The following is a 25,702-nucleotide window of genomic DNA, read 5'->3' on the forward strand; positions in this document are numbered from 1 at the left end:
TTTATTATATATATAATTTTTATCTTTTATGCTTTAGAATAGAAATCTCCAATTCCATTTATATTTTAAAAACAATGTTAATAACTGCATATAATTACAGAAAATAAACAATTTTTGCTATATATGACACTGTATAAAGAAATATGGTCAAAGCAAAAACAATCATAAAAATTTACATAAAACTCTTATATTGTAATTGTTTACACGAAACACACCTTATGAGTTCAACCAAGAAGAATTTAGTAATATTGAGAATATTAACGCTCAGCCCATAAATTCCTAGCAATTGCTTTTGACGATAAATGAATTTGTTTTGACGGGTAAATTGGAATATAAAACCCGAGTTGTAAAATGTAATTTCGAGTGAAATTCTTACAGGTCTGTTTTCGCATCTATGAGTTCCCAGTATACCAGTCTTCATTTTACAGTTCTCAGCTTGCTACAACATTTGTACCTACGACGTTTCTCACTTATATAGGTTAACATGATCATGAGAAAGTTCATTATGTAAATACTTGTTGGACATACATGGTAGGTGTGGAATTTTCTAACTGTACTACTTAAAATGCGGCGCCAAGTTGAATTTTTCAGTGTTCTACACACTCATACTACAATAAGATATGTGAATTTTTTAAATTTGATTGCCCCCAAAATTATGTTCCACACTTCTGACAGTATCAAATTTCTCAATTGTACGAATCAAATAGAGATTCCAAATCTCCCACACTGTATATATACCAATAAGATTTTCACCAGTGTAGTAAGATGTTCTTGAAAAATTTCATTTTTCATAAATATATTAAATGCATATATGAAAATTTATTTACCTGATATATCATAGTTCTTTTTAAACTTGAGATTTTGCCGAATCATTTCTTCGTTATTGACTCATGTGAGGTTCCGCGCATGTGTCTTAATATATGACGTGCTACGTCCGATCTTCGTCTGAATTTCTTCAAACACATATGACATGTGTAAGATTTAACATTTGTATGTATCAGCTTATGCATTTTCAAACTTGAGGTACTGTAGAACCCTTTGCAACATTCCTCACATTTATGAGCTCTTTCACCGGCATGTATCAACAAATGTATTCTCAAACTTGCCCGTTGCGAGAATGCTTTCCCACACTTCTTGCAGGCATGAGGTTTTTGACCTGTATGTATCAAGGTATGTAAATTTAAAGATCTTCTTTCAACGAATCTTTTTCCGCACCTCTGACAGCAATACGGTTTTTCACCTGAATGTAATAATATATGGCGTGCTACCTCACATTTTCGTCTAAATCCCTTTCCACACTGATGGCACATGTAAGGTCTCTCAGTTGTATGTGTCATTATGTGTAGTTTTAAGCTTGAAATATCAATGAAACATTTTCCACAATTCTGACATTTGTAAGACTTCTCACCTGCATATCTCAACAAATGCTTTTTCAAATTTGATACATAATGAAATGTCTTCCCACATCTCTGGCACACATGTGTTTTTTCTCCCGTATGTATCAATGTATGAACTTTTAGATTTTTTCTTTCCCTGAATCTCTTTCCACATTCCTCACATTTATAAGGTTTTTCATCTGTGTGTGTTAATAAATGGCGTGCTACCATTGATTTTCGTTTGAATCCTTTGCCACATTGATGACATATAAACAATTTTTCACTTGAATGGGTCAATATGTGGTTTTTTAAAGTGGAACTATGATTGAATCTGTTCCCACATACCTGACAGCTATAACGCTTTTCACCCGTATGAGTCAAGAAATGCTTTTTCATACTTGATTTTTTCTTGAATGTTATTCCACATCTTTCGCATAGATGACATTTCTCACCCGTATGTATTAATGGCTGTGTATTCATATTCTGGCTTTTAGTGGATCCCTTCTCACACTCTTGACTGCTGTGAAGAAATTCTCTTCCTTTCACACATTCTTGAGAGCCCTTTGATTTCTCTCTCGAATGAGTTAACCTATGCATAGCCACATTTGATCTTTCTGTGAAACCTTTCCCACATTCGCGGGTTAGATGACGTTTCTGACATGTATGTGTTAATAACTGTTTTAGTATACTGTTTGCAAATGCTTTCCCATATTCCTTGTGGCTGTAATGCGTCTCAGCTATATTCGTTACGTTGTCTTTTCTCGAATAACTGGAATGAAAATAAAAAGAAACCAATATAACCTTCGATTTACAGAATTAGTCAAAGAACAAAATATACTCTTCTTCACGATATGAAAGATGGTAAATTGGAATTCAACGAATTAGAGATAAAACTATAATCAAGTTTTAAGAATTACATAAAGCAGATTTTATCAGACAGTTAAAACATCGATTCGAGTGATGATATGAATTAAAATTTCATGTGTAATTCCAAACTACCGCTCACCAAGGAATAAGGTAAAAATGATGGGGGGAGGAGTAAATTTTCCATAGATACTATGATGCTTACTTATTCATACTAAGTAACGTATGCAAGTGAGGAAACTATATATAGAGAGGAATAGTCGTAAAAATCGTATTAAAAATTTCGGAAAAATTAAATAATATTGAGTACCTCAAGAATGTGGAAAGATATCACAGTTTAAAATCATAGCAAATGCTCTGACGCACACATACCTAGGTACAACGCCGGAAAGTTTGTGAACTCCAAACAAAAATATGCAAAAGAGCGAACAAAGAAGGGCAATACTAGGCAAGGAGAACTGTACAAATAGCTATAATGTACGAAGAAGAGCCACTAAGAGCACGTTTCCAGGACGAAACGTGCAATCTCTTTGACAAACCCTACGAGTTGCTGTACTGAAGACCGAGCACGAGCCAAACAAGAGTAATATTTACCTGAGGTTTTCACTCACGAATCGATGTTCGTTACAATGCACGATTGGAGGTGTTGGTTCGCTGGCATTGTGAGCCACCTACCAACCTTATCTTTAACGTAATATTTAATTTAACCTCATTTGACAGAGAACGTCTCATGCACCACCCAACTTTTTTCATTGCATTTCCTAATCGAAATACTCAAATGTGTCACCATACCACAATCTACAGTTACATTTCTCGGTATGCGAATGGTAAAACTGGCTATATTTTTCTTAGGTTAAGCAACTGTACTATTAGATTCTAGACACATATGACCATGTTAGACCGTTATGTATAAGAGATTATGTTCCTTCGCGATCAGACTACCCGGGGAATTAGGGAGGATGAAAACGCGGGAAAAGAAGGTCGTTGCCTGCGACTATTATGTGAGGTACCGTTCAGGTAATTGATATCAATGACGAAATTCCAAGAAATCCTCATTTAAAATTGCTACCCTGAATAAGCTTTTACACCTTTTCGAGCGAGTGTCCCAACTGAGAATACACTTTACTTGTGGCTTGCGAGAATCACATTGTTTCCTTGGCGTGTACTGGTTGTGAGGGTACACTAAAAGCAAGCAATCACTAAAATCGCTAATCACTTTGTCTGCTCTTTAACGGTTTTGTGCTGCATCAGAAAATTCACTTGGCTTTGTTTCCTAGTCTGTTACGTATTTCTCGTTAGGGATTAAAAACTTGCTGTGAAGTTATACGTTACGCAGCGACCTTTACTTCTCTATCTGTACATCATAGCATTTGCCAGTTATATCTTTCACGGTAATCTTTCGACAGCAGAGTGATAAATTTGCACATTCCTTAAGTGTTCGGTATTGTACCAATTCTTCGTCGAAATTAAAATTCTATTTACTCGAAAAAGCGCCGCTAAGATATTCACCTAAGAAAACAAAGAGAAAAAATGTCCCCACTAGTCAGGACTATAAAAATGATAGCAACAAAAAAAGAAATTTTATAGGAAAAAGAAATTCAATAACAGTTTAGAAAGTTATAATCATTCTCGAATTTAGGACAAGAGTCGCTACTGACCAGATTTAAGTAATGTGGCACTCATTTTGAACATTTGTTGTATGCATACGTCTTCCTTGAAAAGGTGGCTATGGATTGACTAAAAAGTTCTTGTTTGCTAGGCTAATTCGAAGACTGTCCAACACTTGTCCACACTTAACGACCGTTTCATCATAAATAATCATTCTGGACAAAAGTGTACCAGACAGATCAGCAGTAGACCGTTCAACTCAGTAGAGTCTTCTCTTACATCATGTATATATGCATGGCAATATCGTCAAGTCTCTTACGAAGACTAATATTTTAAAATACATACGTTGATCGCGATTTGTCATCTTTATTCTACGATATTGTCAGTAAATGACTCAAAATGGATGTGTCCTTATAGCCATAAATCTACTCAAATACTCGACATGTGGCCACATTTGGAAGTTTATGCCATACGCATACAGATGTACACCAAGTTAACTTCACTTCCCTAGAAATGAAATAGTTACCACGACTTACGAATCAGCACTTGCGTATATATATATTTGACTTAACGTTCACAGCTGATATATGTAGCCCGTTAAAGAGCACAATTAATAGATTTTTGTAATAAAATAATCAAATAATTCTGCCAAAAATGTAGAATTTGAACTATAAGTACTACGCGTATAAAAATGACTCTTGCGTCAAAATAAGCGTTCATTATCATAGATATTCGAATTTACGTTACTGTGATATATATATATAGTTTATAACCGTTTTTAAATCATACGTATATAGATACGCTAAGTTTTAAGTACAAATATTTCCATCATTTCAAGGGATAGCGGTATCTCCAAAATTGCTTATATTTGCACATTAGATATCTAATGTTGTAAGAAAAATTCTTTTAGTGAAATGGCATGCTTAAAAAACTACTTTCATACTGCCTAATAGCATTTCGTTTTAATATACAACAAATATGTATAATTTAAGTCTCCAATACAATTAAATTTTCATTATGTCTTAAATCTAGCAAATTACCTACAAGGTATTGTGAACAATATCTTTCGTTACATCACAATTGTATAAAATTAAAAAAAAAAAAATCTCAACCAAAGTACTGCCCGAAATACGAACATCTTGCACGAGCATTTTCTAAATCACCACTATCCCTTTCTCTTTCATTCTACTGAAGCATTAAAAGACGCTGGAAAGTATATTTAATTATTTCAAATGAAAAGCCCTAATATTAAATTTCATGTGTGAAATCTTAAAGGATTCCAAGATATGGACAACTTGTTATAATGACTGTCACGCCCACAGTTTCTGTCCATTTTGTTTCTTCCCTACTGAGACAAATATTTATTAAGTCAGGTCTTTATCTTATCAAAACAGGTTCAATATCATATCTTAATGGCAATGCCCATACTGTATTCTGAAATAAATTCAGCTTACATGTAAGTTAGAGATTTCAAGTAGGAAAAGGAGAACGTTGCATATCAAACTAATCCGGAGCTAGTGGGCTAAAAAATCCAGTTTTTTTTCATATCTTGCCCGATTTGTATGTTATGAACAACGTTTGTCTGAAGAGTATCACCGTTACTGATAGAATCTCTTATAGTTGCAGATTATCTAAGACGCTACTGTCAAAGCGACAGAATATAGAAGTCATCATAACATATAGATAGAAGTCATCATAACATATAGGGAACGTAGTATGAAATACATTGCCAAAGACTAAAAAAGACGGCAGCTAAACAGAAATCTAATACCACACAGCTGGTTCGCGTATGTGATCCTCAAATTTCGGTAGACTGCCACTTGGAGAGTATAGCACGTAGTAAGTAATCAGACACTGCGACAAATGAAGAGGCGGCAACTTTCTAGCATTATATGGAAAGATATTCAACAGAATAATTGTAGTTTCTCACTGGAAAGAGGTATCTGTAAGTCTTCCATTGTTTAGATATTGCATTCTAATCGTCGGCATCTTTATAAGCTGCACAAGCAGCATAAAATACACAAACCGACGGTTAGAGTTCTGTACATGGGCCACCTATCGAAATTGTATATTCCTGGTTTACACTTGGCAAATATTCAGCGACAAGTCCTATTTCTGTTATTAGGAGTGTAAATCTGTATAATTATCGGTACTCGCATATCAGTGATCTAAACAGGGTTAGTGTCAGTAAAAAATATATTCCTCCAAAGGTAATAGCCTAGTGTCGCATATGGAATACCCACATTACTGGTAAACTTTTCATTGAAACTATTTTAAAGCGAACCAGTTACCGACGCTTTTGTTGGAATATGTGTTTCCTTTCTTTTTGAACTAAGAGGAACTTTCTTTCTTACTTTAACACGATTCTCACTATGGAGCAGGTATGCGTCAATGGCTTCATCAACAATTCCAGGTGAATGTCCCGCGGAAAGACAGCATAGGTGTCGTAACGTTCAGCCATCACTTCTGTTTGTAGAGACATCTAAAGCATGATGGATAAACGGAGAAACTCGTGATATAAACCACCTACTGAAGTGAAGTAGAGAACAAAAACTCTTCACTAAAAATTACCGAACAAGGCTTTATTGTTCTCAAAGGCCCAGCTTCTGAAGCGGAGGAAAGGGGAAAAGTATGGAATATTCAAATTTCCGGTTATTTAGTTATTACAACTTCGTTTTCGCGTGCGAAAAGTCAGGATACTTCTCCGACTAAGATACAAGACTTCGCGTGTACTAATGATGTCAAAGTATTGATATATTTTTTCTTTGGATTCCTTGGTTTCAACCTTCAATAAACTGCTAATACTTTATATGAATTACAATTGACGTGTCCTGACACTTTTCATAGAGATCCTAATCAAAATCATTCCCGGGAGAAGAAAATTCTCTATCAGCATATAATTCGTAATAGTTTGACTATATTAAAATATTCTATGTAATGTCATTTATTAAGTTAAACGCTGTCGGTACCTCTTTCCTTGGCCTATTCTGCACCAAGTCCCTTCTTCTTTAATAATAACGAAACCCTTTTTAGTGTTTCCGGCGATGAACAAATCGTCAAGAAACTTGCGTGGAAGCAGATGATAATAAGGGTTGAGTCCTACGGATTTATAAATTAGCTACAACCTTTCAATTAAGTAGTTCAACCTCCATTCTTTACTTGAGAATTCGCAACAGCGCGGCCTGTTTCTATCTCGTTAAGCAGTGTGCAAGGAATTTGGGCAAGTCAACTAAAGCAGGTTTCTGAGCTCTATCCATAACACATTTGTGAAAATTTCTACTCTCATATTATTCAAGAAAAATCTATGACACCGGAAAGGAGGATTAAGTATTATCTGTACATAAAAGAATGCATGTTTTCCGCCCCTTACTATGAAAATGAAATCGTACCTTTCTACCTATGTACCTATACGTACATTTCTACCACCTCGCGATTCATTAAATGTTTTAAAGGTTTTACAAGCTCAATACCTAACCATATCGATAAATACATTATCTCTCTCTTTTCAGTTCCAACAAGACACTATAAAAATATTGTAGAACACAATAAAAAAGAAGTACTGTCACAGCTTTAAGTTTACGGTTATTGCATGTATATACGGAGTAGATGACTTGCGTTATCTTATTTCGTAGTTCATTGGATCAATGAAGAGCTCCCATTCCAACGACCCGCTTCCGAATCTTCGTTCTATTCCGTTTTTATTCTTTTCATTGATCTCGTTGGTCTCAATTTAAAAAAAATATCGTTACATTTGAAGGTGTGATTCGATATTCTGCAAGTATTTATTTATTTATTGTCAAGCTAACAAGATGAAGTTGAATTTTACAAGCGTAAAACTCTTCTAATATCAAATTCTAAAATTATTAATAAAAATTTTGAAGAAGTTTTCAGTTCAAAAATAATTTGAATTCTCATTAATTGTAGTCCATAAGTAGCTATGGTCTAGGAAATGGATTTCAGTTGCTTTGGCTGTGGTCAGCACATTGGCTTTCATCACCTTTATTTCTGGAAATGAATATAACTATTTTTTTTTCATTTAGATATAAAATATTTATCTTTAGTTCTTAACAACACAGAGACCATAGTTCAAAATGTCACTATGGCATTACATTTCCTTATATAAAGAAATCAAACACAACTAATACATTTATACTTGAAAATGTCGAAGTGTATATGACAAATATTATGATAAATTCTATAACAGAATTAAGCAATGGTTTATAATAAACTGCAATAAAATTAGCAAAAAAATATTTGTCCTTATATACTGAAACACAAGTTTCTTGAATGGATAGGGTCACTTTACCTCGAAATATACACCTTAAATTTGATTCTCGTTAGAATCTGAAATACGTTAAGAGCTACAAACCATGAAGAACGCAACAGAGGTTTCACGTCTCATGGTTATATTGTCATTACAAACTGACTAAATTAGCGATAAATCCAGGGAGCGGCCCACTGCAAAAGCTCCTGTTCCGATTTTTCAACACAAATCAACGTATCTAACGCTGGACTTTTTTGGTCTAAAGATATATTCTCCTTTGCATATATTTAAGGGAGAACATGTAACGTCAACATTTCAATATCAAAAATAACCTACTTTGCTTGCTAGAACGTAGTTTTGGTGGAAGTTCCTACATCAAATAGTTTTATTTTTGGAAGGAAGGAGGTTGAATGCTTGTTATAATACATATATATATATTTGTCCTGTTTGGCAGGAAAATGTTCATTATGAAGAAAATGATGTACAGAGCTCTTTCTAGAATGTTTACTATTAATTGTAGTAGTTGGTTTGATTTTAGCATCCCATTCAGCTGCAGGGCTATATGAGACATGGACATGAGCTTAACGTGGGATTCAAAAGATATGAGCTCCACTGAGAATCAAATTCCATTTTTGGAAAAGAATATCTGTCCACAGTCAGTTCGTACAAATTGGGGCTGGAAGAAACCCTATTATTACTGTTATTGAGAAACAGTGATGAAACTGGTTAAGAATTTCGTGACCTGAAGGCAGTCAGACTCGTGTCACAGTATGACCGGAAGACCTACAGACGACGAAACGTCGTCATACACACGGTGAATTTATATGGATACTGTTAGCAAACTCATATGCTTTCTAATGCACTAATGGTTAGCGCGTATGTTTTTGGTTCTTGTAGTCTCGGGTTCGATTCCCGTTAAGGGTAAAGTAAAATTTTACTTCAACTAGAATTTAGTTTCATTATACATTCGTCTCCTTCAGCCTAAAGTACTTAAAGACTATACATGAAAAGTTTGCGGCAGTGGTTTGTAAGCTATTGACAAAATAATGGAAAGACAGGAAAAAAAAATCACTCCAGATTCGAAACTCAACAATGTTTTAGCATTCATGGTTAATCTGCAACAAGCTTGACACATTAAATTCAATGTAATACAAATCTTACACACACAATTCGCTACCTGACTGTTGATAACTGGTTAGAAATTACTAGGTATTGTTAAACATTAAACACAACACAACATTTTTATATCAATAAATAACTTACGTACCAAGAAATAACTTAATAAATAACAAGACAGTAGCAATACGATTAATCTATATCTACATAGTATATAAATTAAAAAGAAGTTGTCTAAGGAATTTTGTTAACATAGTTAGCACCTACTTCGGGCTGCGTTGTTGTCACGCCATTTATATTAAAATCCGTATCCTAACAGAGGAAAGGGGGTTAAAAATTTATGCCAAAAATAGAGTATCTCACGCTTTGAGATGAAACCTAAATCCTTATTTAAAACGAGAATACACCTGTCAGACCGTGTTTAGAAATTTCGGTATTAAGTAGAAAAGAGGGGTAATATTTGCTCAATACTTAAGAATGATAACATCAAGGTTGTGTCTTGTCATCACAGCAAAACAGACAAGCACTTAAAATTATCTTTTTAATATGCCGTATTAGCCTTTGGTACAGTCGGGTTTTTATCATTCATTAACACATATATCGTAACAGGAACAGGTCAATATAAACACCTTATTTTAAAATATGTGAGCCCATCTTCTGTTGTCCTTAAAAATCAACTTCTGAAGGGAAAAGTGGAGCAAGTTTCAAATACCCAGTCAATATGTAAAAGTGACATCGTGACTGTCTGTCTGTTCATCACAGGAAGTCGAATGAACCGTTTGAAATAAATATTTGAATGCAATGAGTAATTGGAAGAAAATGATTAGCTGGCGTCCACTGGAAACTGGACAAATTTAGATACAATTTAGAGGATGATTAATTATGCCTAAGTATAAAATTTGAGGTGGAAGTGAACACGAATAAATAAGTAATAACGGATTGAAATTTAGCATTGGAAGTCATTGAAAAACAGAATGTGATGGCGCAATGAAAAATAAGCAACTTTTTATGGAGTTTGAAGACCTGATTAAGCGATTATTTACCCCAACCGCTCGGCTATTTCTTACGCGTGTCTGAAGTGTTTACTTGCGCGATCCATTGGTGCTGACTGATTGCGGATACATTAAAATTGGCGAATTTCAATACTCCACTTCAATCCCCGTAACTTCTCGTGTGTATTTTCACCTGACTTTTTTCTCATTTAGTCATAGTTAATTATTCTCTAAATACTGTTCATATTCGCCACCGGGCGCCGGATGACCGTTTTAGTTAACTCGGGCCGGGATTTTCTCTTGTTAGTACTTTCATACAACACATATTTTAAGCGAGGAAAGGAGTATTAAAATTATAATCCAAAAAATATAAGTTTTGACGAATCTCTCATCATAGGGAGATGAAATATGGCATTTAAACTATTCATTACAAATTTGTGACCACATGGTCCATCGTTTTCGGAAATTCCAACTCTAGAAATGAAAGCAGCAACTGGTACAATATCTTAACTTCCCTTTTGTGTTCATAAACTGGCCAAAGTAAGTGAGTGTTTTAGCTGTTTAAAATAAATCTTGAAGATAGTTAGCAGTTTGATTCGTCTGGATCTTTATCATCTCACTTTGTTGAATGCTATTCTATTGAGGAAGAAGTTTGAATATTTCGCAAATAATATTTCCAGAAATTTATTCTTCTTGTTCGAAGAATAAGCATTTCAACTAGTTCGTGTCTGACCTCTAAAGATTGGTCAAGCCTATATTTTTAAACAAATTGGTTGTTCTATTTTTTTATCTTTAGAATATATTAATGGGTCATTTAAACTCATACTAGGAACCTACAAGCACAATTTGAGGAAGCTAAAAGTCAAGTTTAATTATGAGTCACAATAATTGACTGAGCGTTCAATTTTTATACGCAGATTTGTGACTTCAATCTGTTTTGGCGACGTGGAAATTGCTTGTAGATTAATAGAGACTTTTCACAGTTCACAAACTAATCATCTTTCATGAAACTTATAAGTTCTAAGACTGATCAGTTGGCTCATTGGGAGTTTAACATCCCTTTCAACACCGTGACCATACGAGACATGGTTCTACACCTTGGGATTCTAAACTAAATGAGCTCCCATCAGGAATCAGTCTCTTGATATTGTTGATTCCATAAATGAGAAATTCTTTTCATTCACACGTGAGTATTCCCAAATAGAATATGACCTTCCAGAATACATACTGTCTTTTCAGTCGGTATGAACACAAGTTTATTAATCATATTTTCGTTAAACAGTGAACATGATTCTTTTTTCAACATACTGAAAGATATAATAATAAAGACAAAATAAACTAAAACGATTCTTTCCTCTTCTTATTATTTTTTAACACAGAAGAATTTCATTGATAATATTGTTTTTAAAAGAAATTGTGGTCAGTTCAGAGTTAACACAGAGGTAAGACAGACACTTGAAAGCGCCTGAGGTAATATTGCTTTGTACTTCTGGCCAGTGATGACTCACCAAATGGGAACACTACAGCTTAAAAATGTATACTAGTCCTTTTTTCAAATAAGGAAAACATACAATTATATTTTGTATATGTAAAGAGTAACTTATTCCTTTAGGAAAATAAAACTAACAGCATCGACAATAATGAAACACGATTTAGTAAATAAATCGATATGAAATCGTATTCTGATATTTAATACGCGCTCTCATATTCATTCGGTAGGATAATTCATCTGTGGTTTAATTAGTGTCAGCAAAGATGCCTAACATGCTCTTTTAAAGTTAACAGAATTTTAACTTGCAAAAACGGCAAGCATATAAATCGGAGAAGGGAGGATTCAGTTAACCTTTGATTTCCAGATTCCATTGGGCCTCAGATATAATTTTAATTTAAAGGATACACAAGTATCACATTAAAATGCTTCAAGCACTCAAAAGCATTTAAAAATTCGACGCATGGCCTAACATGAAATAAAATGGAACATTTTAGTTTAATGTCCCACGGTTATGTCTTTTAGGCTAGATGAGACGGATGATTAATGAAAATGAATGATTGTAAATTTTACTTCTTTTGTTGTCCTCCGGGAATTAAATCCGATAACGCTTGCACCAAACCAAAATGCGTTAAATTATTGACAAACTAGCTCCATTGATGGGGTGCTTGGAAATCCTACAAGAAAGTATATACCATATTGTATCCAAATCAAATCACTGCTGTTAAGTTATCAAAGAAAATTATCTCCTTAGTACTATAGTAATTTAATAACGCAACTTCGAGGTTTTGGAAACTTACATTATTCACCAACTTATCTTTATCGGTCTCAACTGCAACCATTGGAAATAAGTGGAATACCCTAAAGAAAGTATGTGCTATGTTTTATCGAATTTACATCATGTTTACGTAGTTTCTACAAGAAACTGATTTTCTGTATGTGAAAACCTGCAACGCCGAGAGGCTTCTAATTCCTTTTTACTCCATTATTTTCATAAATTCTTGCAACATCAAACAATAAAATTATTTTCAAAGATTGAAAGAAGGTATATACTAACAATGAGAAGGCAGGCTTTGGTAAATGAACTTCGGGACTATCTTTCGCGAGATAGTAATGCACATTTAAGGTGCTAATATTACAAACCGGGAGAGCGCAATAGCCAAAAATATCAGAGAAAAAGCGTCTTGAAATTTCCGACTCGCCGCTTATACGATACCACGCGTGAATTTCCGAAGTGACGGCGTGGCAAAGCAAGGAGCATCTATGGCTCACGTGCCAAGGGTCCGGGTTCGATTCCCGCTTAGGTCATTTTTTAGTTTTTTGCTTTAAGCAATAAAATAGCCATTCGGAACTACAAGTGAAATATTAATTCACCATATGTTTGTAATGCATACAGCAATAGAGATGTTTAAATCAGTAGTAAAACCTTTCAATGTGCAATGTTGACTAGCAACTGAACGTAACCTGCTTCGTAAATATATTGATATTACGAGTTATATTATTATTAGCACAGTTGTTGTGTAAAGAATGTTATACAGTATTGAAATTACAATAATGGCTGTTCCTTCGACGAAAAGAAAAAAAAACTGCACTTGAAGAAGATTAGAACATAGATCAGCTGATTGGTAAGTTAGAACGTTACCACTGCGGCACATATTCAGACGTTTGATTTCCTGCTATACAATTAAACATTCAGCTTGTGATTATTGTTTGTTTTCTTACCATATAACAAGTTGTCTGGTTTCCCTGTCTGCTTGTCACACTATTCGTGTTATTTATTATGTAAATTGCATTTGCAAGCGTAATATATTTTGTAATTTTACATGGATCCACAGCTTTAAAAGTTCAATTACATTGATTAGCGAACTTTTTTCTCATATTTTCCATTGATTTTATCACGTGAAAAAACATGCATCCTTTTATGTGGCGGTTAATAAGTTGGTTATTTTTCCCAAATTTTCACTTTTACTCTTGTCCATTTTACTTTGCTGAGGTCATATAAAGATATGTCCTGGAATGAAGATTCTGTGAATTTTTCTAAACAAGCGCTTTTTTTTTTTTTTTTGCAGGATGAGGTTGTTAGACCCAAATTCCAAGCAGGAGAACCATGCGCTGTCGACGCTCCGTGACTGCTTATTCAATATATTTGGAGCAAACATCCATATCTAGAGGCTTTCTCCTTCACCCATAACCTGAGGACGCCCCATGCCAATTGAAAGGAACCCACATTACACAGCTTATACCAATTAATCACACTTTTGTCACAATTTACGAAAATTATCTACGAGTAAACTCGAAACATATTAGCAACATTTTGCGTAAATTTCCTGAATGAGTTAAAAATTCCAGAGGAGATCCAGTTTAATACGAATATACAAAAAATAGAGATATGACAGTTTGGATTTAAACTTTTTATTTATTTTATAAAATATTATAAAGTATTTTTTTTTGTATTTATAGTGAATATTTTAAATTTTCTTTAAGATCAGAGAAGTGCAGGAAGAAAATATTTTAGATAGGAATCTTTTAGCTTATAGCAGCCTCCGGGGCGTCTTGTAGCAACTTTTGAATACTTATTTTTTGGAAACATCCTTAGCTCATGGCAGCTTCCAGAGGTTTGAGTTGTTAGGAATCACCTTTGCTTATGGTATCTTTCAGCATTTTTATGCAAGGTAGTATTTCTTCTTTCAGTGCGACCAAAGGAGCAGGTGTTGGTTAAGTGATCAGTTAACTGATATTTTTGTCGTCTTTGGATTTATTTTTATATACAATTTCTGGTTCTTTTTTCTTTTCTTCTCCCTCTCTTTTTTTTTTGGGTGGGTGGGTTCAGTTGTGTTGTCTTCGTGTTTTCCTAGTTTTATGCGTATCATGCGCAGTACTAATGCTTATAAACAATATCATGTGTTGCTTGAATAATATGTGCTTGCACTGAAAGGTGGGAATCCTCACAATATCGTTACGAGACAGACTTGTTTCATCGGATCAAGGACGTTGTGTCCATCTACACTAGAAATCTCATTAAATAAAGTTTGTTTCCAACTTTAATTTCTTACAAATATATATACATAAAGAAAAAATATGTGAAAAAGAACGAAGTTGTTTACGCTTCTTTTTGCTTTCACCAAAAAACGCAGTCCAAACGTTTCGAAGCCGCCTCACAAAAATATATATCATCGTTGAAAAGATCCGCCTTCGCCTGTGGACAAGACTTGAAGTTACCCCAAATTATTCACCAAAACCTGCTACGAAACATGGTGAAAGAAAGTAGTCATCAATGCAAAGTTGCAAATCATATGTTGAAAAAGAGTCAAATGGATAACTTAATTGAAAACTTACACTAAAATTAAGTGTCCGTCGGCATGGGTCAAACTTTTATTGAATCCCCGATTCATTATGGAAATCTTGCTTCTTGTGTGATGAGTGTAGATCTAATGAAAAAGTTACTGGCATGCAAAAATAACCCTATGGAAACTGTAATTCTTGAAAAGGAGTTCATAGGGCTTTAACTGATTCCTTGAATGTTATGTGGGAATATCGTCGGGAACTGGGACGCAGAAGATTAATCGAATATCGGAAGTTTTCTTTTGCGAATGAACACTGAAGAACTTGGACGTCGCAACGGAGGAAGCGTGAGCAGCAGTCTTCACTCTCAAAATTTTCTAGAGAAGGCAATGTAATCCTATCTTCAGGTTCAGAATGTGTCGTTTGTATAATGTATTAACTGAGAAAAGGTAACTTCAGGGTTTCCACTTTGTGTCCTTGTAGGAGTAGTGCAAATCTTTGTCAACAGCTGCTTGAGTAAATTTTGCTCATGACATTGGGTGTAAATTGGTTTTAGTTAACCCCGAAGAGAATAACCTACCAAAGATTACCTAGATGTTGGGTGACATATAAGATTGTGCTCCGACTAAACAGTGGTGCAGGACTTTCTATTCTACAGTGTTACCTAGCAGCTAAAATGACTGTGATAGAGCTAATAATAGGCTGCATATGAACTTTTTTTTGGTACTTGATACATATGCGGTAAAAAACATATTATTATAATCCTTATACTTTCAAGTATAACATGGGCCAGAGAAACGTTCTGACACCTCTTTCTAGAATTGGCAAAAATTTGGACATCTTACGGATATATTCACACTCAGGATCCTTACGACCAAAAATCTCAGCTTAAATTAGGTTTATCATCCTTAGGAAACTTTTGTGTGCATATGCTTCTTTTATCTAAAATGAACAAGAGAGGTTTCTGCCCAAAGCATATCAACTGGCATGTGGCAGGCCATCTCAATAGCAAATTTATTGCAAATATATTGTCCGACAGATCATTTAACTAAGAAATTAGAGATCAGATTTATACACTTGAAGACTAATGTAATCTACCAATATTAACTTGCAATGAAACTAACGAAAAGCTGTCCTCACTCTTGTAGTGGCTAGGGAAAACCAGAAGTGCACGTGCTCCCGGTTTCCACTTCTGATAGCAGGACCTTACCGTTTCAATGTATTATGGTGGTTTTGACTTTAGGGCCACGTCTCATATATGATGAACAAAGACGCTGAATCTCAACAACAAGACATTTTGAAGCTATCTAATAAGTAGTGTTCAAAGATTTATTCAACAATTTGTTATTCAATTTCACTAATTTAAAGTAAACAAAGAAAGCATACTTCAGAAAGTATTTCTAGCTCTAGAAAGAATATATACAACATAATTCTCAGAAATTTCATACTATAAACGTACCTGAGTTCTTGGGAATTGCTGCCAATATCTCGACAATCACTTTCTTCAAACTTCTTTTCGGTCTGACTCTCCGTAGTGTCACAAATGTTGTTATTTAATTTTGCTATTGCATTCCGTTCATAATCTCCTGAAGCGACTGTATGATTAGGCACAACATTTTCTCCTAACAAGGAGAGTTTAATATCATTTTCTTCTTTCGTTGTGATTTCTCGTTGTTTCATACACTCCAAATGTGACAAAGAAAATGTTGAAAGAGGGTCCTTTACTTCCAATTCGTTTTGATAATTATTACATAGTTCATACTTGGAATCTTCAATAGGTTCATATTCTGATTTTATTCCAATTTCATGCGAAGCAACATTGAAACAATCGAAAGCCATTTCGTTAACTCAAAGGTTGTTTACGTTAGAGACTTGAAGTCTTCACCACTAAGTGTTTGGAAGAAAAGAATAATTCTCAAAGAATCAAAGATTACAATAAAGAATTACATAACACTGTACTCAACGAACTAATACCTATATACAAGCCAAACTTAAATGCTTCTTATTTTTAAGAATAATACATATAACTAAGGAATCAAATATCCGCCGTGCTAAAAGAAAGTTAGGAACGCAACAATAGCGTCAGCAACGAAAGAATAAATAAATCAAGTTAACATAATTCTTTATAAAACTATATAACTTTTTGTAAATAATTCTTTATATAAATATATTATGAATATCCACCGAGGGTAAGGGAGACAGCGATAAGAAAATTGATATATGTGAAATCAAGGAAGTGGAAGGAAACCGGAGAATAAAGAGAAAACCACGTAGTTCCCACCCTCACGACCTGGAATTGAACACGGGACTACACCAAAGATCAGAAGCGAGAACTCTACAAGAGTCACCGCGATCTTAGAGAATTATTGAATTAAATGTTTGTCACTGTAACAATTTCAGTTACTAAACCTGCAACATTTAGAGAATTGATTTGCCAAAACGCAGATACATGTGGTTAAACGATTTATGCGTCATAATGGTATAGGAATATCTGTCGAATCACAAAAGTTTAACCTAGCTTAAATAATAAAAATCATATCTATTTATTTACTCTATTGGTATCAGGAAATTTGGCTAATGTACTATATTAAACTTATACAAAATTTGAGAAGAGAGATAAAACGACATTAGATTTGCGGTTAAAGTAATAGATTACATTAAACGTGAGAAAATAAAGCAATAAATTTAAAAGTGCAAGTTCTGACAGAAATTTAAACTTCAGTTTTGCTAATCCTGCCTAGATAGAGATAAATTAATTGCAGTGATTGACCTACGCGGTGATATCAAACTACATTATTGCAGTAATATCAAACAACATTGATTGTTAAACCATTCACATATGCAGCAAACAAAGATAATAATGGCTTTCTTGCCTTACTTTAAATTATAAGTATTTCGAGTGCACTTTCCATGACTCATAAAACGAATACACAGAGAGGAATACAAATCAGAAGGAATATATTCAAGGATCCCTCATTTCGACTTTTAGTAAGGGAAAACCAAGTTATGTACTTTTTCCTACCTTCTGCCATTTCGTCTGATATCATTCTATCAATTATTCCATACATTTTCATTTGAATCAATAAGTATTCTCATTAGCTTATGAACTATGATCGTGCGATGATCTATCTAAGTTTTCGTTTTTAAATTTTTTAAAAGAGAATTAAAGAAGATAAAATAGATAGCATTTATATGCTGAGCTTTCTAAAGTGAATGAAATAGAAAAGTACAAAAATCTCCACAAAGGACAAGTTCAATTATTAATTAGTTTAGAATTGATACCTGTACGCACCTTAATCACGGTACACAAAGCTAAAAAAAATGTTTATATAAAAATTATCGTACGATGAAATAAAAAAGACAAATATGCTATACTCTTGCAAAAGCACAATAGAAGCTCGATAGTAAAAGTAAGCTTATAAATCATTAAACAGTATCAAGGTATTATATTCGTCTAGCAAATTGAACTAAAGCGTGGGCCCAATGTATTTAATCGAGATGCCTGAGACAGAAAAAAATTAGTCCTAAAATAATATATGTAAATCCCGTTCAAATATGAAATACACTTTTGTGAGTGATTCTTTTTTATTGTAAAAGGGAAAAAATAGAAACAAATGCCACAGGTGGTGCTGTACTTAAATTACCGAACTTGTCATCAAATCTCACAATACCGTGCAATGGACGAAAATTATCAACATAAAAATAGTCATCACTGCAACCGAATATACGGGAAAATAGGTGTTGCATCCACAGGGCAACAAATAAAGACCTTCTGCTGTAAATCTGCGAAACAGAGATTAGAACACCGAATTCCTTGCTTCAACAGAATCAGATCTGGACAAATGACCAATCCTGACAATAAAGCACGTCTAGCAACTGAAAAGGAAAAGTATATATATATATATATATAGTTCGGAATCGTGACAGATTAGAAAAGAGAGTAAGTTCCATACACAATCGCGCAATATGGCTTTTCTTTCGATTTTTTTTACATTGATTTGATTCGAACTTGTTAATATTTTCATTTATATGAATGTTGAATTATTACATACTTTAAACTTTGTATCTTGTATCTACGTGTTGAGCACAACACATAAAGTAAGGATATGACTATATTATTTGGTTTTTCTCAACATTGAAATGAAAATTATTGCAAATAATTTAGGTATAAAATTCTTGAAAATCAAATATGCTTTTTCTCAGATATTAAATTGCACATTTTTCCATTCTTCCCGTTTAATTTGTGGAACGTTATTTGGTTAATATTGAACAATCAATATTTATTTTGTGGAAAATGACCCACGATTTGCCAGAAACAGCATTGAAGAGATGCATAACTATGGTCATATTACAGCAGATCTCATAAATTAAAACAACTATTTAAACATCTCAATTTAACTTGATATGGTGAAAGGGTCACACAGAAATCATATTAGTCAATGAATTCGCCGTATCCGTATGAGTGGATACAACCTACGTATTTACTTGTACGTTTTGCTATGAAATATCTTGACTATTACAAATGCAGCACTCTGACATATAAAATAATTGTAAATAACAATAAACGTGACACAATTAGTATGAAACGGGTTGATATGTTCTGAATTACTTCCCTATAAAGGATGTATATATAGCATAGGAAATATGAACTAAAAGTTTTTTTTTTTTTAAAAAAAAAAAAGAATGAAGTCGAAAATGCTACTTATTGTCAGTCTGCATTAAAGATTCAAGTTCATTAAGAACTATGAAATTGGCCAATGTTCGACGTCGTAGAAATTATATAAGCTCAACACAAAATAATAAAGAATAAATTCAATAGCTTTCTTTAAGTTATAACTAATCTTAAAAGGGAACATATAACCATAGTTACAAAAATCAGCTACCTAACATAGTATATACTGAAGAATAATACCAATGACACTGAAAATTAAGTTGAACTTTCCTCCTCCTTTAAAAACGTTCCTTAAACAAATATTATTGTATGAAAATATATTAACATTATACAATATCTCAATAGCGGTCTTATCCAAAGAACACATTTTCAACTTCAGATAGTAAGCGATTTGACATTCTTCGTTACACAGTCGTATATATTTTCCACAAAACCAAGATTATGTTTGATCGTTTAGGGGCTTTTTTCAGCAGCGAATTTCTAAATAACGTGGATCTACAGTTCAAGGAATGCGAATTATAGTAATGTGTTCAAATGCTCCTTCACCGGGAAACGAAGATGGTACCCGTGTGCAAAAGCCATTGAATTAACCAAAAGAGCATGCTTTGCACCTACTTAAGCTTGTTTGTTCTGACTACCTGTTGTCTACATATTTAAATTTCATTTTGTGTACCGATACAGTAGAGCGTATACGACTATGTAGCGGTCCGCCGACAAATATTTCTTTCTTTTTTCCATATCGACACAAAATAAAAAGCCGTTTCTTTCATTGCATGCAATTTTGATCCCACGATATGCACTCGGTAGAGTATAGTTACTTAAAGATGTGACCTGTAATTCTAAGTGTGATCTAAACCAATTGTGTTCGCATTGGAAATCTAATATTGAACTCGGGGGCGCGGTGGCTCAAAGGTAGAGCGTTCACCTCCGTTGCTTGGGGTCCCTGGTTCGATCCCAGCTCGCACCGTGTGAACTTTGTGGTGGACAAACACCGTGCTCGTGTGTTTTCTCGGTGTTCTCCCGTTTCCTCCCACTTTCTTCATTCCACGATTTCACTCATCTCTCATCATCACCTAACCGGCATAAGCGTGGGACGTAAATCTTAAAGATTTTCTAATATTAAACTCATGATTACGTGCAATATATATTAGCATTAATATATGACCAGAACAATACAGAAATCACAAAATATTCCTACCTTTAAGCTTCGCTTTTATTTCAATGTATTTGAGTCAAAATTACTTCAGAAGTGTAATAATGATGAATTAACAAAAAAACTCGTCTAAGAAATAACAAGCAATAATCTAAAACGACTCACTGTTCAAAAGGATTAATGTTCTCCTTCAACTAGCGATGGTTTACTTTTGTAAATTAAACACTTCTTTCCTCCATCGTGTATTAAATGAAAGATAACTTATTTTGGGTAACATTACGCAGATGCAAAATTTACATCCACCAAGAAATTTTCAGGAAATTATACACCGTAGGGAGTTTCACAATCAAGTGTGTTCACAAATAACTAAAGAAGATAACTGCGTGTGTACTACACGACTAACAATTAACACAGTACATCTTTAAATATGGATTAAAATACAGAAGAAAGCTACAAAACTAATTAAAATCAGTTGTAAAATTCTTAATGTGTGTTATAATTTTTAATAAATTGCCCATTTAGTACATATTATAACTCTCAAATTATTACCGATGAATTCAATTGTTTACGAATGATGGCGGTTTCTGAATAATAAATAGAATGCAAAGAAAAATACAACATAAAAGACCAGGGAAAATACAAAACAAAAGTTCATTAAGTTTTACAAAAAAAAGAAAAACATTGTGCTACCGAGATTTCAGAGAGCACTCAAAATGACATTCAGACTGAAAACGAAAGAAAAAAGAAAAATCTGATGTTCTATAGCAATGGAATATCCTCTATGACGACCACATATTGACACACAAAAATTACAGAATTCCTTGTCGTTAGCATTTCTTTCTTTTCTAAATTTAGTTTCTACCCGAACCTAACCACTAATAAACTACTGAAGCTTTTCATTTTAACTTGGAAAACTTTTCCCAGTACCCATTTAATTCATTATTTCTATGACCGAACTACACTACCAACGGAAATAACAAACTATGAAAATCACATTCGTACATTCGTTTCACTCTATTATCAAATCCTATTTCTAACTACTACTTCCCATAATATCATTTCCCCAATGAATTTTACATTTTAAATATCCTGCCTTTTTATTGTGATACTCCGCTCTTAAATTTGACTTTGATTCAAACGAAAATATGATATTGACTTTCAACTATATCCAATATAGTTTTCTTCATAAACTACCTTAGCAATATAAATATTAAGTTTCACTGATCGCCTAATACTTTATGAGAAACGTGAAACATTGTGGTCACATTTGTTGAATTCAGAAAATATTAACAGATAGAGAAGGTTGATGAAATAGAATGGAACTGAATGTCGGCATGCTCTCCTAATGCCGAGGTGATTGTTTTTACTTTTCTTTTCTTTCTTTTAACAGTAAACAGGCCCCTAATTAAATCAAATATTATGACGGCTAGCATTCTTGATTGGAAACACCACAATGAACGAGGCATTTCCAAATATTTTGTATTTCCAACATACAAAATTGAAGCTAGGGAAAAAGAATAGGTAATTATGCAATAATTAAAATACTACGTAAACAAGCACTACATCATATATTATAAAGGTACCGTTAGAAACAATCCACCACTTTCAATATTGGTATCTCGTACGTCCACACAGTGAGCATAAAACCGAATAGGGTAGAGTGTAGTAGGAAGGATACCATTTTAGTTACAATGTAGCGTTGGTCGGAGACGTGTCGTGCTTTACTGACTGAAATATGTTTCAAAAGTGACGAGAGTGTAGTAGCTACGTAGAAGAAGATTTGACAGAACTTCAACATCGGGAGACATTGAAGAGTAAAAGAACGGTCAACGATTCGAAGAGGATTTGATCAGTTTTGCATTGGAACAAAGTGCCACAAATAAGAAGCCCCCGGGAAAGGCAGAAACAGAGCGGGTACCAGAAAACATCGAAAAGGTACGGAACAGTATTGACAAGAGTTGTAAGCTTTCAGTCAATAACATGCTGCAGTTTTACAAATTTCAAATAGAACTTGCCACCGCATTCTCCGCAGCGATTTAAATTATCATACATACAAAATACAAGTGGCACGTAAGTTATCCAAACGCGAGTATGCTTGCCGGAAACAATTTAGTACATACTTTATCTAAATATTCAAAGAAAATAGAGACATCCTTCCCAACCCGATTATGTCGAATGACGCACACTTTAAAATGGAGGTCCATGTCAACAGATAAAACATATAACAGTGGAGTAATCTGAATTCACAGGAACCCAACGAACAATCACTCCATAGTGGAAAGGTCACAGTTAGGTGCGGTGTTTATGCTACCATAATTACTGGACCCTACTGTTTTGAGAATCACAACAGAAACGCAGCCACACTCACTTCAGAACGTTACAGAAACCTACTGACAACTTTCCTGAAATACAGAGATAGAGCGTTGATTTGTCATTAGTTTATTTGCAGCAAGGTAGGGCAACTGTGCATGTCGCTCGAGACACGATCAGGGTTTTTTAAGAGAAAAAAAATGTTCCAGAGGGGCATATATTATTTTCACATGGTATTATTGTATTGATTATTATATTATAGACTAATATTTTTCTTCTCGGGGGGGGGGGGGGGGGGAGCAGAGCTGCCCCAAATACATGTCTGGAAGAAACAATGGACACGATGGAAAGATTACTATGATGTTGTGTGTAGAACCATTTCATGCTTTGGGGATATACCCTGGTCAGTTAGATGTCCCAATATGAAAGCTTGTGATTTCTTTCTGTAGGGCCAAATGCATTCCTTCAAGAGCCGTGTATGCATTGTGTGTCTTTAACTTGGATGATCTAAAGCGCCGCAACACTGAAAAGGCCAGAGGAACTCCACCTGCCACGCTAGTGAAAGTAATAGACAGTTTCTTTCCTCGACTCAGTTACGTGGTCACAAAGAACGTGGTTATCTCATAAATGTGATTTTCAAGACAAACAAACATGTTACAAACGAAAGAGAATGACGGGTAATCGTGTCATAAATAAAATTGTTAATTGTCAATAACCAGTCTCGTCATTTACATTCCCTATCTTGAAGGTTTCAGTATTAGTAATTATCTGTAGTCTCGAAACAATCCATTTCCATATTTACGACGATACTTGGTTGAATGTAAAGTCCTAAGAAAACTATACTCATTAATCCAACCAACAAACTTAATACTGTAAAACAAACTATGATATTTTTAAGTGATTATCATGGTAATTATATATTGTACCCGACCAAACTATGCGGGGATTCCAACCCGTTCCTACTACTACTACTACTACTACTACTTATACTATGGATCCATATAGTAAAACTGCACGAGAATTTGTTTTAGGTGTCTTAAGGAACCCAACCAGGGAAGGTTCTAGAACACAGGTCCCCCATATAGATTAATAGACAAGTTGGTTCTTTTCTGTACCAAAGTAAAAAAATTAATTGATAGTATTGCTGAGGGAACGTTAGCGAGTGAAGGCGGGTTAGATCCAGCAGAACTCATTATTTTCTGTCTTTATTACAGCTAAGTGGGAACGGGAACCTGTGTTCAAGAACCTTGCAGTCGAACCATTGAATGAATTGCCTATATTTAATAAACAATGTCACTAGACTTACAATATCACTCGGTATGACTAAATTTTGTGCCGAAATTTATTAAGTAAACGCTCACCTTTAGTGTTAGTCTGAAAAATGGTCCAGGATAACACGCTGAAAATAATAAGGAGCAACTTACCAATTTAATGCTCCAGATAAGAAACACTTTTGCAGTTATGGAGTATGTTTATCACAAGGGGTCCAGAAGCACGTAAAAAACACAAAATTTACAGGAGAAATGAATGATGCAAGTACTTAGACGTAACCAAATATAACCTAACCTAATATAATCTAAACTAAGCTATCCTAAACTAACCTAATATTATTAGATATAAGCGAAATTCTATAATTTTGTTGAAAATTATGCGGGACCCCTACACTAATATAACATAAACTAAAGTAGCCTAATTTAACCTAAGCTTACCTATCCTACTCTACACTAACAGAATGTGAACAGAAATTACTAATATTGTAACTTTTTTTTAGAGGAAAGAGCTGGACCCCTTCTGCTAAACATAGGCCGCAGTGATTAAGCATATTAAGGATATAATATACGAATAAAAGCATATTATAGAGTAAAGGATTAAAAATAGATAGCGGAAGTATAGGCTCAGAGGTAGCCCTTGCCTTGTCTTGTCATAGACCATTATCGGTCAAATATGTAGGTGCACGAGCTCGCTACTCATGTCTGCTACGATTCCAAAATTGTCAAAAATGTACCTCATGGAGGATTTATGATTCAGAAACAAAACTGAATATAATATTGGACACAATTGGGAAGAAAGGACACTGTTCGGAAAAAAGGTCAAAGTCAGGAAAAGGTCAAAATCGGGAAATCGTGTAAATGTAACAGAAAGTGTAAATGTAGTGTAGGTGTATAAGAATTCCCATTTAACGCTCTCCCTCAGGGAGCACCATACACGAGGCACTCGCAGTAACGTCCACTGTCAAACTCCGATGTAAGCATATCATCATTGTCCACCAAGGATGTTATAAAATAGACGATCTGCCCATACGTATCTCCATCGTATGAACTCAATGAAGATAGAAAACAACCGAGCATCCTCTAAGCTGGCATGTCTCATTGGCTACTCTCCTTTCCGCCATGATTGTTGGCCCTAATTATCGCGTTCTTAGTGGCGCGGAGTGAGCAGAGTAGTTATGGCAAAGCTGTGACGTATGGCTTCACGATTTTCTTGTATGGGCAAAACCTCTATTTTATAACATCCTTACCATCTACGCTAATACACGAAAGTAGTTGCCAGATCAGGAACGCAAAATATCTGTAGTT

At 34.3% G+C, this 25,702-nt stretch overlaps 1 protein-coding gene across 2 annotated transcripts; it reads right to left on the bottom strand.

Moving 5' to 3' along the window:
• Positions 1–25,061, bottom strand: LOC145664865 (uncharacterized). 2 transcript variants are annotated; one of them, XM_081731897.1, is made up of 3 exons: positions 24,551–25,061; positions 16,451–16,878; positions 1–2,145 (listed from the first exon to the last, which is right to left on the bottom strand). In XM_081731897.1, the coding sequence occupies exons 2-3, from the start codon at positions 16,828–16,830 to the stop codon at positions 870–872; spliced, it is 1,656 nt and encodes a 551-aa protein (XP_081588023.1). In that variant the 5' UTR covers positions 16,831–16,878; positions 24,551–25,061; the 3' UTR covers positions 1–869. The 2 variants fall into 2 exon arrangements, with proteins under 2 accessions (XP_081588023.1, XP_081588022.1); XM_081731896.1 differs by having other exon boundaries at positions 24,488–25,061.
• Positions 25,062–25,702: the final 641 nt, after the last annotated feature.

The sequence above is a fragment of the Thermobia domestica genome, chromosome 11 (genome assembly GCF_964235325.1).
Source record: "Thermobia domestica chromosome 11, izTheDome1.hap1.1, whole genome shotgun sequence".
Lineage (NCBI taxonomy): Eukaryota > Metazoa > Arthropoda > Insecta > Zygentoma > Lepismatidae > Thermobia > Thermobia domestica.